The sequence below is a fragment of the Rosa chinensis genome, chromosome 2, assembly GCF_002994745.2.
Source record: "Rosa chinensis cultivar Old Blush chromosome 2, RchiOBHm-V2, whole genome shotgun sequence".
Classification (NCBI taxonomy): Eukaryota; Viridiplantae; Streptophyta; class Magnoliopsida; order Rosales; family Rosaceae; genus Rosa; species Rosa chinensis.
In genome coordinates, this window is record NC_037089.1 from 70,374,257 (window position 1) to 70,388,486 (window position 14,230).

The 14,230-nt window shown below is 42.6% G+C and overlaps 1 protein-coding gene across 3 annotated transcripts; it reads left to right on the forward strand.

Moving 5' to 3' along the window:
* The first annotated feature begins 1,148 nt into the window (after positions 1–1,148).
* On the forward strand, positions 1,149–5,942 carry LOC112184249. 3 transcript variants are annotated; one of them, XM_024322514.2, is made up of 7 exons: positions 1,149–1,304; positions 1,423–1,512; positions 2,630–4,352; positions 4,436–4,519; positions 4,616–4,743; positions 4,823–5,068; positions 5,150–5,942. In XM_024322514.2, exons 3-7 carry the CDS (start codon positions 2,648–2,650, stop codon positions 5,825–5,827), a joined length of 2,841 nt encoding a protein of 946 aa, XP_024178282.1. In that variant the 5' UTR covers positions 1,149–1,304; positions 1,423–1,512; positions 2,630–2,647; the 3' UTR covers positions 5,828–5,942. The 3 variants fall into 3 exon arrangements, with proteins under 3 accessions (XP_024178282.1, XP_024178284.1, XP_024178283.1); XM_024322516.2 differs by having other exon boundaries at positions 2,630–4,310; XM_024322515.2 differs by lacking the exon at positions 1,423–1,512.
* The last annotated feature ends 8,288 nt before the right edge of the window (positions 5,943–14,230 follow it).

Consider the following 14,230-nt stretch of genomic DNA (forward strand, 5'->3'; position numbering starts at 1 on the left):
TATGTTCTAGTGAGTAAGTAACAGGACAACTTGAGAAAATGATATTCGAGTAAGTGAGTTGTTCGTTAGTAGGCCAACACAAGGAAAAATAGCTTTTGGTGGCCAACAATGCAATAGATACAAGGAAGCCAATGATTATTAATCAAATCGGCCAACAAAAGAATGAAGAGGCAAATCGGCTAATGAAGGCCAACAAATAACTTACTCGAGTTTAGCCGGTTGATAGAACTGGAGTTGGCCAACAAGTGAGAGTGGCTCATGGAAGCCAAATTTGTAGTTCATGTTGGCCAACAAGTGAAAAAAAAAACTTTAAGTTAGCCATTAAATGAGTGGCTAGTGGGAGCCAGCACATGAAAAATCTTCAAGGAAGCCAACACATGAAGAAGTTCAAATTGGCCAATAATTTTCAAGTTGGCCAAAGTAAGGAAGTGTAAGTTTGGCCAACACAAGAGAGTAAGCCATCAAGGGAGACTATTTTCAAGTTGGCCAACTTGAGGGAGAGTAAGCCAACAAGAACAAATTTTGAGTAAGCCAACACAAGGAAAAAGCTCAAGTTGGCCAATAAGTGAGAAAATCCAAGTTGGCCAACAAAAGAGAGTAAGCCATCAAGGGAGTCAATTTGTTGCTCTTGTTGGCCAACCCATGGAAAACCTTAAGTTGGCCAATAAATTCAAGTGAGGAGAGAGTAGGTCAACAAAGGGTTTCAAATTTTAAGTTGGCCAAAGGCATGAGGAAATTCAAGTCAGCCAACACAAAAGAAAATGACAGCCAACCCAAATTGAAAGTGGCAGCCAACTCAAGAGATCAAATTTTAAATTGGCCAACTAAAAGAAAGCAAGCCAACAAGAACAAATTTTGAGTTGGCCAACAAAGAGAGAGGGTCAGCCAACACAAAAGAAAATATCAAGTTGGCCAACAAAGAAAGATGGTTAGCCAACACAAGGAAAAATTCAAGTTGGCCAACGTAAAGACAAAAGCTTGGCAGCCAATTGAAAGAATAGGTAGCCAACACAAGGAAAAATTGGCAGCCAATTACTCCCTTCTTTCTTTCGGGTTGGCTGTGCACCCATTTTTCTATGGGTCGACCCATTTGCAATTTTCACTTTTCCCTTTTATATCACTTTATCTCCTTATCTACTATTATCACCACAAAAATAAACTCTTCCATTTCTAGTAAAACACGAGCTGCCCTCTGTCAAAGCTTGGAATTGAATCTTGCAGCTCCAATATCTTCAAATTCGTCAATTCCTCCTCTTAATAGTGATCTGGGTATGAAGTCGAGCGGATCCTCGTGACCACGAAAGGTATTACACATTTTGAATTTTGCATTCGAGTTTGTAACTCAGATCTGACAAATCTGATGAATCTCCCTCTGTATATTTCAAATTTGGCTTTGCGTAATCACCCCTCCTTTTGTTCCAGAGCATGAAATCATAGCTGGGAATCTCTTGATTTTGAGTAATCTCACTCTATCAGAGCTATACAGTGACTGGGTACATCATTGAATTGCAGGTACGGCTCTGGGTTTTCAAAAGCAAGTTCATGTTCTGGGCTATCTAGTTATGCAATTATGTCATTCTGCACTTGTTTTTTTTTTTTAATTTCTCAGCAATCGAAAGCACATACCATGAACTAAATAAACAACTTCATGATTGCAATTAAGCTTGCACTGACCCATAACAGCTGTTCGTTGTTCATAATTGCTCCCGTTCAATATTTCTAACCAATATCCAATTACATGTAGTGCAATGATGTGATGTCCACCACACAATTATATATGTGCTGCAATAACTTTCAAGTACCCAGATTTAGCTTGATACAATTAACCAAACAACACTTTTGACTTTGTCATTCAAAGGCCCCGTAGTCACCCATATTTAATTAAAGCAATTATTTGAATTATGCTGTTCATAATTGCTTTATTGCTTTTGCTCATAATTTCTGGCGGCATGTTTGCTCTCTACTCATAACTTCTAATCAATATCCAAATATATGAGACCCACCATGTAATTATGGCTCATAAATGCTTGCTGCATGTTCTCTTTTTTTTTTTTATACACAAAAGCATGATCTCACACTCCTTTAAGTCATAATTCACCCTGGTCCCCATTATATATATATATATATATATATATATATATATATACACATATGCGCCTGCTGCATTTGCACGTCAAAACAAAAAAAACCTCAAGAATGAGCAGTCGGCCATTTTGCACAGTAATTAGACATGGGAGCCTGGGTCAATGGCCCATGTGTCGGCCATTTTACTTACCAATATTTTAGTTAAATATGAAGAGTGTAATCAGACATAACTTCATAATTATCTAAACCTATGAAGTTACACTTAATGCCATTTTGCATACAATTGCACCCATTTGACTAACCTTTCCAAGACTTGCTTTAATGCAATTAGTCAAACATAATTGTATTCCCGTGTACAATTGGCCATATATATATATATATATTTTTTTTTTTTTATATCGAGAATGTCTTGGCTCATATGCATGTAATATGCTTTTGCCCCCCCCAAGTTTCGTGGTTTTCGGCGAATAGCACCGAATAACTAGAAACTTGGTTTACGCTGAGAAACATGGTGTGCTAACCAATTATGCTCTATATCATGTAGGACTTGGTTGTCCAAGCAATGGCTTCGAAAGGGACCGGAGAAGACAATTATGAAGGCAAGCAAAAAAGTATCACCAAACGCTCATTTGCATTGGCGGAAGCACTAAGTCAAGCCACTGAAAAGAATGCCTCGGCCTTCATGAATAGAATAACACAACGAGTCCAGAATGAAGGTGGGGTACGTCAACTTGGCCCAAGTTTCCAGAGTGATATACCGGCTGATGTGGAAAAAATTTTGAGCCAGCATGAAGTGGATGATTCTAGTTATTTCAGTGAAGGAAAAGCATGGGGAGCATGGGGAACAAAACCAGGAAAATGGCCTGGTGAAACGGCCAACTGGATTCTGTGGGTAGAACGAGTCGAGAAGCGATTTGGGGAAATATGGAAACGACTTGGGATCTATGACGCCATCAAGCTATCCACCATTACTATTCCTTGTGACCGCTCCTTGATGGCTGCCGCTATGTGTTTTTGGAGTTCACAAACAAACTCTCTGGAGCTTCAGTTTGGTGCACTTAGTCCGACCTTGATTGATATAGCGGCCATTATAGGCCTGCCGCCACATGGGCATGTGGTGGACATTGTATTTGCAGAAGGAAAGTTTGACATTGATCTTGGTGGTGAGCTAAGAGATCGAAGTAAGGGCAGACCAGCCGTTGCCAATTATAATACATGGATTGAGGTGTTTAACAGCGGCTTGGGAAATAAGTCACTTGATAGTATTGGCAGTCCAGAAGAGAAAGAGGAAAACCAGCAGGAGACAATGGAAGTAACTCATGTAGAGCATGCTGCGTTTCTTGCCTTTTGGATATGTAAGTACTTAGTGTGCACAACTTCTAAAAAAGTGAATGTGGAGTATTACAAATTGGCTGAAGCATTAGCAAGTAAAGAAGTACAAGAAAGCGATCAGCCATTAGCTCTTGGTCCATTTGTGCTTGCCCACTTATACAGATGTCTGCACCATTGTGTGACCGAAGGACTGAACCCAAATTGGTCTGGGCCATTGTGGATTTTTCAGTTGTGGCTGCACACTTACTTTCCCACTTTCAGACAGCCGGGTTTAGCATTGGCCGTAGACACCACTCTTGGGCAACAATTGGCTCCTCTTGATTTACTTCCTCATTCGGCAGAAGAGTGTTTTGAGGTGTTGTTCAAGTGTCCAGAGTTTTCTGCAGAACAGTTTGCCGTTTGTGTCAGTAGGAAGTATCCATCCTACCTTGCAATGGATATCAGCCAACACGCCTCAGAAAGTGAGACGAGATGGGGGACTGCGTGTTCAGCTTGGAAGAGTGCAATAGGTATGAGGGATCTCTTCTGGGGTGCCTTGTCTGGTAAAACACTCAAGTGTGGAGTGGAGTTATATTCACCATCCTATTTCAGTCGTCAGCTGGGATATTATCAAGCTATACCGGCTCCGGTGCCGGAATCGTCAAACCGATATAGTTCATTGCGAGCCGTTTTCTCCAACAAGGATGACATTGAGCAGAATAACAAGGCGTTTGTGTACAACATGAGCTTTCCCATGAAGACAAGAGTAGCAACTAGCAAGAGTTCCTCTCAGTTCAGAGAGTGGTGGGCGAAACGAGTAGGTAGCCGTTTTAAAGATGGGTTGGTGTCGGCTAGGCGATCGGCTTTTGCAGGGAATCCATGGGCACAAGAGAAGCCGAAAGCTGTAAGGCGTGGTAAAATAATAAGCAAAGTTGCTAGATCAATCCCAACTATAAGTAAGTTGTTGCCCCCCCAAGTGTACTTTCATTTATGCACATGTTGTTAGTTTGTTCACTAACTTGGGGTTTGTTGATTGTAGGTGGCCAAGAGTCTTTGAAGAAGTGTGCTAAAGGGAGCACAAAGAGAAAGGCCATCCATAGTGCGGCCACTGAGGCGGCCAAAGGTAGGCTGAAATCAATTTGAATTGCATTCGGCCATTATGTAAGGAATCATGGCCGATGGCTAATGGCATTTCTGTTTTGTATCCTTTGAATAACAGATGGTGCTACCATGTCTTCAACGTCTCAATCTCCTCCAGCGAAACAACTGGCAAAACAAAACGAGCAATCCTCTGAGAGCGAAGAACAATTGTGCGTGGCCAAACGAAGTTGCCTAGAGACATTCAAGGTATGACACAGCACCAGAGTGAAGAATTGGCTATTAGCTTGAGCATAAATATGACATACTTTATATGATGAATTTGCAGAAGGCCAGCGTCCAAAATGCCCTTCCTAGTGAAACAGAGGAATCCGTTGAACTAACCATTGATAAAGATGACCAACCAAGTAGTGACGAACCTGTGGGGGAGATAATTTCTCTTGAAAGAATGGCTGAAAGCAAAGTTGTGACAATGAATATGGAAGAAACACTTGTGCTCACCCAAACTTCAACGCAAGCCAGTATTCCCTCCTCGTCGCTTAGTGAGCAACACCTGGTGTTGGCTAACGAACTAGTAAGTATGCACCAAACATGTTTTGTGATTACTTCCCTTTTATTATGTTGAAGAACTGATTGTTAGTGGCTGTCATTGTAGGAAGGTAATCAAGGGTTTGAAGCCGAACTTCAGGCTTTCATGAGGGCATTTTCGGCCGATGCTCTAATCCAACCAGAATGCTACTCAGCCATTTTGCAGTTACCGGCCACTCAATTGACATCAAGGGAGGAAATTGATGGGGCTTTGAAGGTGGTAAAGGAAGCGTTAACGCAGCCATTAAAAGAATTTGTGGAAACAGGCCAACTATCAAAAGTGAAAGTGGCCATGGATTTGTTACTTGGAGCCAAATACTTTGCCCCTCCCAAGGTAGCTCTTATTGGTGAGAAGTTAGAAGTGTTGACCCAACAAATATCCCGTGCAGCTGGTTCTTACCAAGAAATAGAAAAGAGGAGACAACAAATCTCGGCTTGTGAGCAAATGAAGAAAGCCTTGGTTCCCGAGTTTGGGTGGTGTATGGAACAAAAACGGGTTGTGGAGTCTCTTGAAGGCAAGATAAATGAGTTGGAAAGACAATTGGCATCCTTGAAACAAGAGAGACAAGAAGTGGGGGAAAAGCTCATTCAGAGGAGTAAGCAGTGTTTCCAAAGCCAAGGACAACTGAAGAAGATAGAGGCCGATTTGAAAGCTTCCGAGCCTAGGTGTATGCAACTTGAGAGTGACCTTCAGGCCACTAGTTGTACCTTGGGAGCTCTTAATGATTTATTAGCCGAGGAATGATGATTGATGTATGTGGCTCTTTTCTCGGCCATTGGCCGGTTTTTATAAACATTTGAAAGTTATGGGCCGATGAAAAACTTAATTAATTATTTGCTTGCCGGTAGATTATCATAAACATCGTTGGGTCATGGATAGATAGTATCTTGTAGTAGTAAATACAAGTGAAGCATAATGGTCTAGCAAACAAACTGGAAATCTGATAAAAATAATCTTTTCGGCTTAATTGCATCGGCCAGAATCAAGATGGCCTAAACATATATACATTATAAACTAGTGGCCATCTTTTGGTTACACCATTATTCAGCAGCTCGCGCTTCCCACATTGTGGGATAATATTTCTTTAGGTATTGGCCATTGATGGGCATTGCGTGTCGTTCACCATCTTTATCTCTCAAATGATATGCTCCTTTTCCAAGAACTTTGTCGATAATAAACGGACCCTCCCAATTTGGTGACCATTTTCCAAATCTGGGATCCTTTGTGCCGATGGGTAACACTGCTTTCCAAACCAACTCGCCTTCGCCAAAACTCTTGTATTTGGTCTTTTTATTATAAGCACGAGCGACAGCCTTCTTTTGAGCTTGAAGCCGATCATATGCATCCAACCGCGCCTGGTCAAGATCCTCTAGTTCTTGCAACATTGCCTGACTATATTCGTCGGCTGTGAGATTGTTTTGCATTGTGACTCTCAATGATCTAACTGTCATTTCCATTGGTAGAATTGCATCATGTCCATAAGTCAGAGCAAAAGGAGTTGTCCCTGTAGCCGAGCGTTTGGAGGTCCGATAAGCCCATAAAGTTTCTGATAGAAGATTGTGCCAATCACGCGGATTTTCCTGAATCATCTTTTCCACGATTTGGATGAGGACCTTGTTTGTGGCCTCAGCCTGTCCATTAGCCTGAGCATAATAGGGTGTCGATTGCTGCATTGTAATCTTATACTCGGCCATCCGTTTGATGACGGCTTCAGCTATGAATACCGATCCTCGGTCAGTTGTTATAGTTTCTGGAATACCGAAGCGGTGAATGATGTTTTGCTCAATGAATTTGATCACCTCGGCACTACTTATGGAGGTGAATGGAACGGCTTCAACCCATTTTGTAAAGTAGTCTGTGGCTACCAGTATCCATCTGTGCTGCTTGGAAGATGGGGGAGAGATTTGGCCAATTATATCCATTGCCCAGCCCCGAAAAGGCCATGGCTTCACTATTGGATTCATGGGGAAAGAAGGAACTCTCTGAATGGATCCGTGAAGTTGGCATGGAGCACAACCTCGGGCATACTCAATACAATCTTTAAGAATAGTTGGCCAGTAGTAACCATGTCTCCTAATTAGCCATCTCATTTTTATCCCAGCCTGGTGTGCTCCGCAAATACCCTCATGAACTTCGGCCATTACTAGCTGGGCATCTTCGGAGCCGAGGCAACGAAGAAGAAGGTCATCACCAGGACTTTTCCTTAGCAGTTCACCATTTTTAATTGTGAACTTGCTAGACAACATTCTAATTTTTCGGCTTCCACCGCCATCAGTTTTCATCAAAAGGTGTTGGATTATGTAAAATCTCCAATCGCTAAGTGGCACGTCTAGCTCAAAGACATCGGCCGGCATACCTCTCTCGGCCAAAGATGGCAACGATTTTCTCTCAATTTTGATGATTTTGTTAGTTTGGCCTGCTGGAATGTTGACGCCGGAAGCAATTTGAGCCATTTCATTCGCTTCACGATTGAGTTCTCGCGGAAGATGGTGAAATTCCACATCATGAAAACAACTAAGCAGTTGTTGTGCGGCGGCATAATAAGTGGCCAACGAGAGATTTGAACATCTAAAAACCTGGAGCATTTGATTGATGACTAATAGTGAGTCCCCAAACACCTTAACTCTTGTTGCTCCAAGTTCCTCTAATACTTCCAGGCCAATTATTAAGGCTTCATATTCGGCCTGGTTGTTTGTACAGTTAAAGTCCAGTTTGAAGGCATATTGATGCTTTTGGCCGGTTGGAGATTCAATCACTATTCCTGCCCCTGCGGAGTCGCTGGTGCTTGAGCCATCAAAATATAGTAGCCAAGGCTCGTGATACATCTGGCCGACTTGTGCAGTATCTATTTCAACGTTCTCCATATCTTCAATTTCAACAGAAGGGTGGTCAGCAAGAAATTGAGCCAATGCCTGGCCTTTGACTGACTTCTGGGCCACGTATTTGAAAGTAAATTCAGAAAGCGCCATTGTCCATTTTCCAATTCGGCCTTTGATGATCGGCCGAGTCAACATATATTTAATTAAATCCGTTTGTGAAATTATATGAACAACTGATGGTAACATATAATGTCGTAATTTAATCGCCGAAAAGTAGAGCACGAGGCATAGTTTTTCAATCGGCGAATATCTTATCTCAACGGGTGTGAGGATTCTGCTCAAATAATGGATGGCTTGCTCTTTTCCTTGATCATTGTCTTGAGCCAACATGCTCCCAATTGATTCAGTTGTGGCCGCTATGTAGAGCTTCAGCGGCTTTCCTTTATGTGGAGGTACTAACACTGGGGGTTGTGTTAAATACTTCTTGAGTTTGTCAAAAGCTTGTTGGTGCTCTGGCTCCCACTTGTATTCATCTCCAATTTTCAACTTAAGTAGAGAAGAGAAAGGCCGTAGTTTACCAGCCAAATTAGAGATGAATCGTCTAAGAAAATTAACCTGGCCAAGGAATGATTGTAGCTGTTTTTTGTTAGAAGGAGCGGGTGCGTCGATAATGGCTTTAGCTTTATTTTTGTCGACTTCAATTCCTCGTTGGTGAATGAGAAAACCAAGAAAATTCCCCGCTGATACTCCGAAAACACACTTTTTGGGGTTCATTTTAAGTTTATGTTTTCGCATACGTTTGAATGTTTGCTCAAGATCGGCTAGATGTCCTGATCGGGTTTTTGATTTAACAACCACATCATCTATGTACACCTCTACATTTTTGCCAATTAAATCGTGAAAAATGGCATTCATGGCCCTCTGGTAAGTCGCTCCGGCATTCTTTAAGCCGAAAGGCATCACTACCCATTCAAAGGTTCCAACAAATCCTGGGCACCTGAAGGCGGTTTTATGGACATCCTCTTCAGCTACAAATATTTGATTATAGCCGGCATGACCATCCATGAAAGATAATATTTCATGTTTGGCCGCTCCATCAATTAAGAGATCGGCCATTGGCATAGGATATTCATCTTTTGGAGTTGCTAAATTTAAGTTTCTGAAGTCAACGCATACTCTCATCTTGCCATTTTTCTTTCTTACAGGTACAGCGGTGGAAACCCATTCCACATATCTAGCAGGTCTAATAAATTTAGCATGTAGTAATCGTTCAATTTCCTCTTTCATTTCAATTTGTACCTCGGCGGAACATCGCCGAGGAGCTTGTTTGTAAGGTTTACAATCAACGCTAAGAGGTAATACATGTTCTACTAAGCGTCTATCGAGCCCGGGCATTTCATGGTACTCCCATGCAAAACAATCCTTATATTCTCGTAATAAAGCCTCCATCGCTGCTCGTAGTTCTGGATCGAGAAGTCTACTGATAGAGATTAGCCGAGGATTATCTTCATCTCCCAAGTTGATTTGGTCTACAGGATCTTGAGTTTCGGCTTCAGTATCTTCTAATTCGGCCGGGGCTGGGCCGATATCTTCCAACTGCAATTCTTCTTCCTGTTGTTCTGCAATATATTCCATCAAGTTGATGGCCGAGTTAGACTTGGTAATCCTGTCGGCCCAATAGGCCAGCAAACGTCCTAAAATAGATCGGACTGCGGCCTTTCTTTCTAGAGACCTTGGGTCTCTAGACATTGATATTGTCCTTGAAGAGGTCAACCAGGGTTGGACGTTCTGCATCTTGAAAAACATCCTCACTCCCTAGGTTGACAATTTTCTGGGCCGTAACTTGGGTAGGTCGGCCCTTGCTATCTCGTCCACTGAAAGTGAAATAACCAATATCGTCCTCATAAAACCTTGCTTCTACTACATTGTTGGATGCTTGAAATGGATTATTGTCTGCTGGAATGACCTCAATTTTGTCTCCATGCCAGAAGATCAAAACTTGATGCAGGGAAGAAGGTACACATAAGTTCTGGTGAATCCAATCGCGGCCAAGCAATGCATTGTAATGAGCAGATGAATCGACCACGAAGAAAGCTGTCATGTTTGTCTTTTCCCCCACTGTGACATCGAGTGGGAGGATACCTCTTGGCCTGCTCTTTCCGCCAGAGAAGTTGCTCACTGTGATGTCCGAAGGTAGCAAATCGGATTCAGTTCTGCGTAATTTCTTCATAACGGCTGTAGGTAATACATTAACCGCTGCACCATTGTCCACCAAAACTTTCGTTATTGGATATCCCTCTATGTAAGCCGTGATGTATAACGGCTTCAAATGCTGAGCCATTTTGGCCGTTGGTTTTGTGAGTACCACACGACCGTCTTCATCCTTCAACTGGGCAACAGCTTCATCAATCTCAAATCGAGGTTGTTGATCGGCAACAAAGTCGCCGATCAGTTCATTTGACTGACCTGGTTGAGCTTTGAGTTCGGAAGGTAGGACATAAACCATGTTGATGTCCATTGTATTACCTTCTCCTTTTCCAAAGGCGGCCTCGCCCTTGTAAAATGGGGATAAAGTTTCCATGTCAAAAGCTGTGTCATCTCCTATGTCGTAGTCGATTCCAGCTTCATTATCGTAGTCACCTTGTTCTTCTTCTTCTCCATAATCGACTTCCTCATCACCCTCGTCTCCATAATCGTCTTGCTTACCGTTGTTCGTGGCAGCACCTTCTACCATTTCTTCATCCTTCAACTTCTGATTGAGACTGGCTTGCTCTTTCTTCAATTCTTCAATGGCCCCAGTTGTCAGCTTGGTGGACGCCTTCTCTGTCTCTGCTTGCCACTCGATTGCACGAGCCCGCAGGTATTTGGACAAATTATCTAGTAATTTGCTCTCGGCGGGCGTGAATCCATAAATCTCAGCAGCTGGATGTTGTTTATGGTGGGCGCGGAGGTAAGTCAGGTCGGCATCAGAAATAGGTAAGTTATCAGTATTGGCTTCCAGTTTATAATTCTCCATCATTGCTTGATAACTGATTTTTAAGCCGATGCTAGAATCCTCAGTGATGAGGTATGACTCTGAAGACATATCATTTTCTAACATTTCCATCATCGCGCTTTCCTCCTCAGTTAGGCCATAAGTGGCCAATGCTGAGTACATCCTATGATATTTTTTCATCATCCCTAGATCTTGATTTGAGAACGGCTGATCCTGTCCTCTCAGTACTCTTATGGTAGGGACTTTTCCATTTGGCGTCTTATCCATAGCCGCCTGTTGCACTTCCTTCTGTCGTTCAATATCCTTAGCTTTGGCATCTGCTTTCGCCTGCTCTTCAGTTGCAAAGTCTTTCTTTTCTAAATAATCATCAAGTTCCCTTGCGAGCTGGGCCTCTTCTGGCGATATGCCATAGGTTTCCTCAGCCGAGTGACTTCTATGAAAACATCTAAGGAAATGAAAGTCGGCTTCTGAAACTGGAATTTGAGCTACTATATCCTTCTTCTGGATTCCTTTGCGATGTGCTTGATACAAAGCTTTTAAACCAGGTGTAATGAATCGGCTATGGAAACCCTGCCGAATCAGAGCATGATCGGCATCAGAATTTGCTACTATTGTATTGAGAATATAGTCTTGACTCCTTGGAAGCCCATAAATTGCAAGGGCTGAATGTTTCTGGTGAAACTTTCTCATTGTTTCTAATTCAGCCAACTTAAATGGAGGGTTGAGATGTTTGAAGACCTTAACCCCTCCTTCAGTAAACTGCAGATGGGGTAGCTTTGGGAAGCTAAGGACATTTTCAAAATGGTCACCGATGGTCTCAAGTTCCATAGGTTCTCCTGAATCCTTATGAAAGTCTTCTCTTATTATAGGGGCTTCTTTGTTATCTGCTTCAGTAGAGCGTCTGACTTCCTGCCCTTCTGACCCTTGCTGCCTTGCGGCCGCCACTTCCCTTTGCATACGTCTCTTTTGAGTTTTTGTCAAAGGGGAAAATGGCTGATCTCTGGCCGCACGGCCATACCACCTATTATCATGAGTAACTGGTGGCCGATATGTCCTATAAGGTCTTCGGCCTCTATTTCTAGCAAAATAATCTTGGTCATAAAATCGATCATCTTGGTCAAAACCTGATCGTCTTCGGCCATTGAAACCATCCGCAAAATTTCCCTCAAGATCATCATCCTCAAAAGTCAACCTTCTCCTCACCGAAAGTCGTCCGCTTTCGGCGTTTTCAGATTCCTTTATCCTCTTAAACACACTTTGGGAAGTTTGTTGTCCCTGATAACATCCCTTGGGACTGTGAGGGCCAAAGAGCTTAAGTACTTCATCCTCGGCCATATTGGCCGTGGGAGTCCCTAATTCATTGCCAGTATGTTTCCCTCCTGAGTCTTTCTTCTTACTTTCTTCACAATTAGTTGGAGCTTTTAACCCAGGCCTTACCTGTCGATCAGTAGCTAACTCTTGGTTCTTGATTTGCAGAAGATTATTGAGGGTTACCTCACAGTTGCAACGGCTGCACAGAATCACAGCGCTGGCCGGCGGTACTTTTGATGTAGATGACGATGAGGCCTTCAAAGCCGGTGGCATTGTCATATCGTATGCATCCTCATCCTGACTATCATAAACTGGTTCCCTCCTCTGGTCACGAAACATATACCTCCTTCGGGCCCTAGGATCAGACAAGTTCATATTTGGCCAATTCTTCCTGTGACCTCTTGGGAAGTTGACGTACACCATGTTGACTGGAAAAGGGTCGGTATCGACAAGCTGTGCTGGTTTGCTCGTCTCCGGAAACTTCAGCTTTCCTTTTTCGATGAGATCCTGCAAAGTATCACGGTAAACCACACAATTGTTAGTAGAATGCTTCCATGAATTGTGAAATTTACAATAAGACTTATTTCTAGTTTCATCGGCCTTAGGTATAACATGGCCGTTTGGCAATTTAATTACTTTCTCAGCAAGAAGTTGATCAAAAATTATGTCAGCCTTTGTGATATCAAAAGTGTAAGTGCGGGTAGGTGTCAATCTTAAAGGTGTGCCATCTTTGGTATGGTAGGTTATCGGCTGAGGTTTATCCTTGATTGGGTTTGTTGGCTTTGCAAGGGCTTTACAAATCATTGGTTTGTTTATAAACAATTCGGCAGCATTGATATCGGCCGAATCTTCTTCCTCGACCTTCAAACCTTCAAAATTGGCCTCCATAGCATGAACAGTAGGATTCTTATAATAAGTTCCCTTTGAGGCTGATCTAGCTTGAGTTTCTTCTCTGATGATTGCCTCGTATCTAGCCACGCTAGTGGTTAATTCAAAGATGTCTCTAATATCAACTCCCTCATATTTCTTGCGCAATTCATAATTCAAACCTTGCTGAGCTATTCTGACAAACTCTAGTTCTCCCAGATTGACTCTGCACTTATTTCTTGCGGCCTTAAATCTATCTAAGAAATCTTGGGCCGACTCATGTGCTTCTTGATACATTTTTGCTAAATCAGCGATTGTGACTTCTGGTTCGGCTCTGTAGAATTGCTCATGGAAAGCTCTTTCCATGTCGGCCCAGTTTTGAATAGAATTAGGAGCCAAGTTGACATACCAAGCATGAGCAGGGCCGGTCAGTGAGTTCTCAAACCACTTCAACTTCAAATCATCGTCTCTAGAATGCTCAGCACATCGCGCTGTGAACCGGGAAATATGTGCTATAGTTGATTGGTAATCATCTCCACTGAATAAAGGAAAGTCGGGAAATTTGAATCCCCTCGGATAGTCTCTGTTTTCAACCCTTTCCGGATATGGTTTGGTGTATCTCGGCCTGGCCGTTCTTCTAGGAGCCGGCCCTACAGTCTCTTCACAAATTCTCCTTATTTCTTCGACTGTCAACCCATTCCTAGGTGGATTTTGTCCTCCCAAACCGTTGTTGTTATTTATCGGCTGTTGCACATAATTATTGGCCATTCCAAATTGGGGTTGAGCTTGAAACGGCTGTCCACCAATAGGAAACTGAGCCTGTGGCTGTGGAACATAAGCATGAGCTTGCTGCCATGGAGGTTGAAGTGCTTGGTTGAATTGTCCTTGTTGATTTTGTATCAGTAAGGTTTGCAAAGTGTTCTGACCATTCACCATAGCCGCCATTGTTTGGTTCAATTGCTCAAGAGATGTTTGCAATCCTCCGATAGATCGGTTAGTGTTCTCTCCCAAAACAGTAGCTAACTGATCTACCAACGTTCTATTGTTGATTTCTCCTCGGGTAGCGAGTTCATTCGTCTGCAATTTAAAAACCTCATTCAATGCTTTGTACAAATACTCGGCTGACACACCGGCCGGTCCTAAATAATCAGTTTC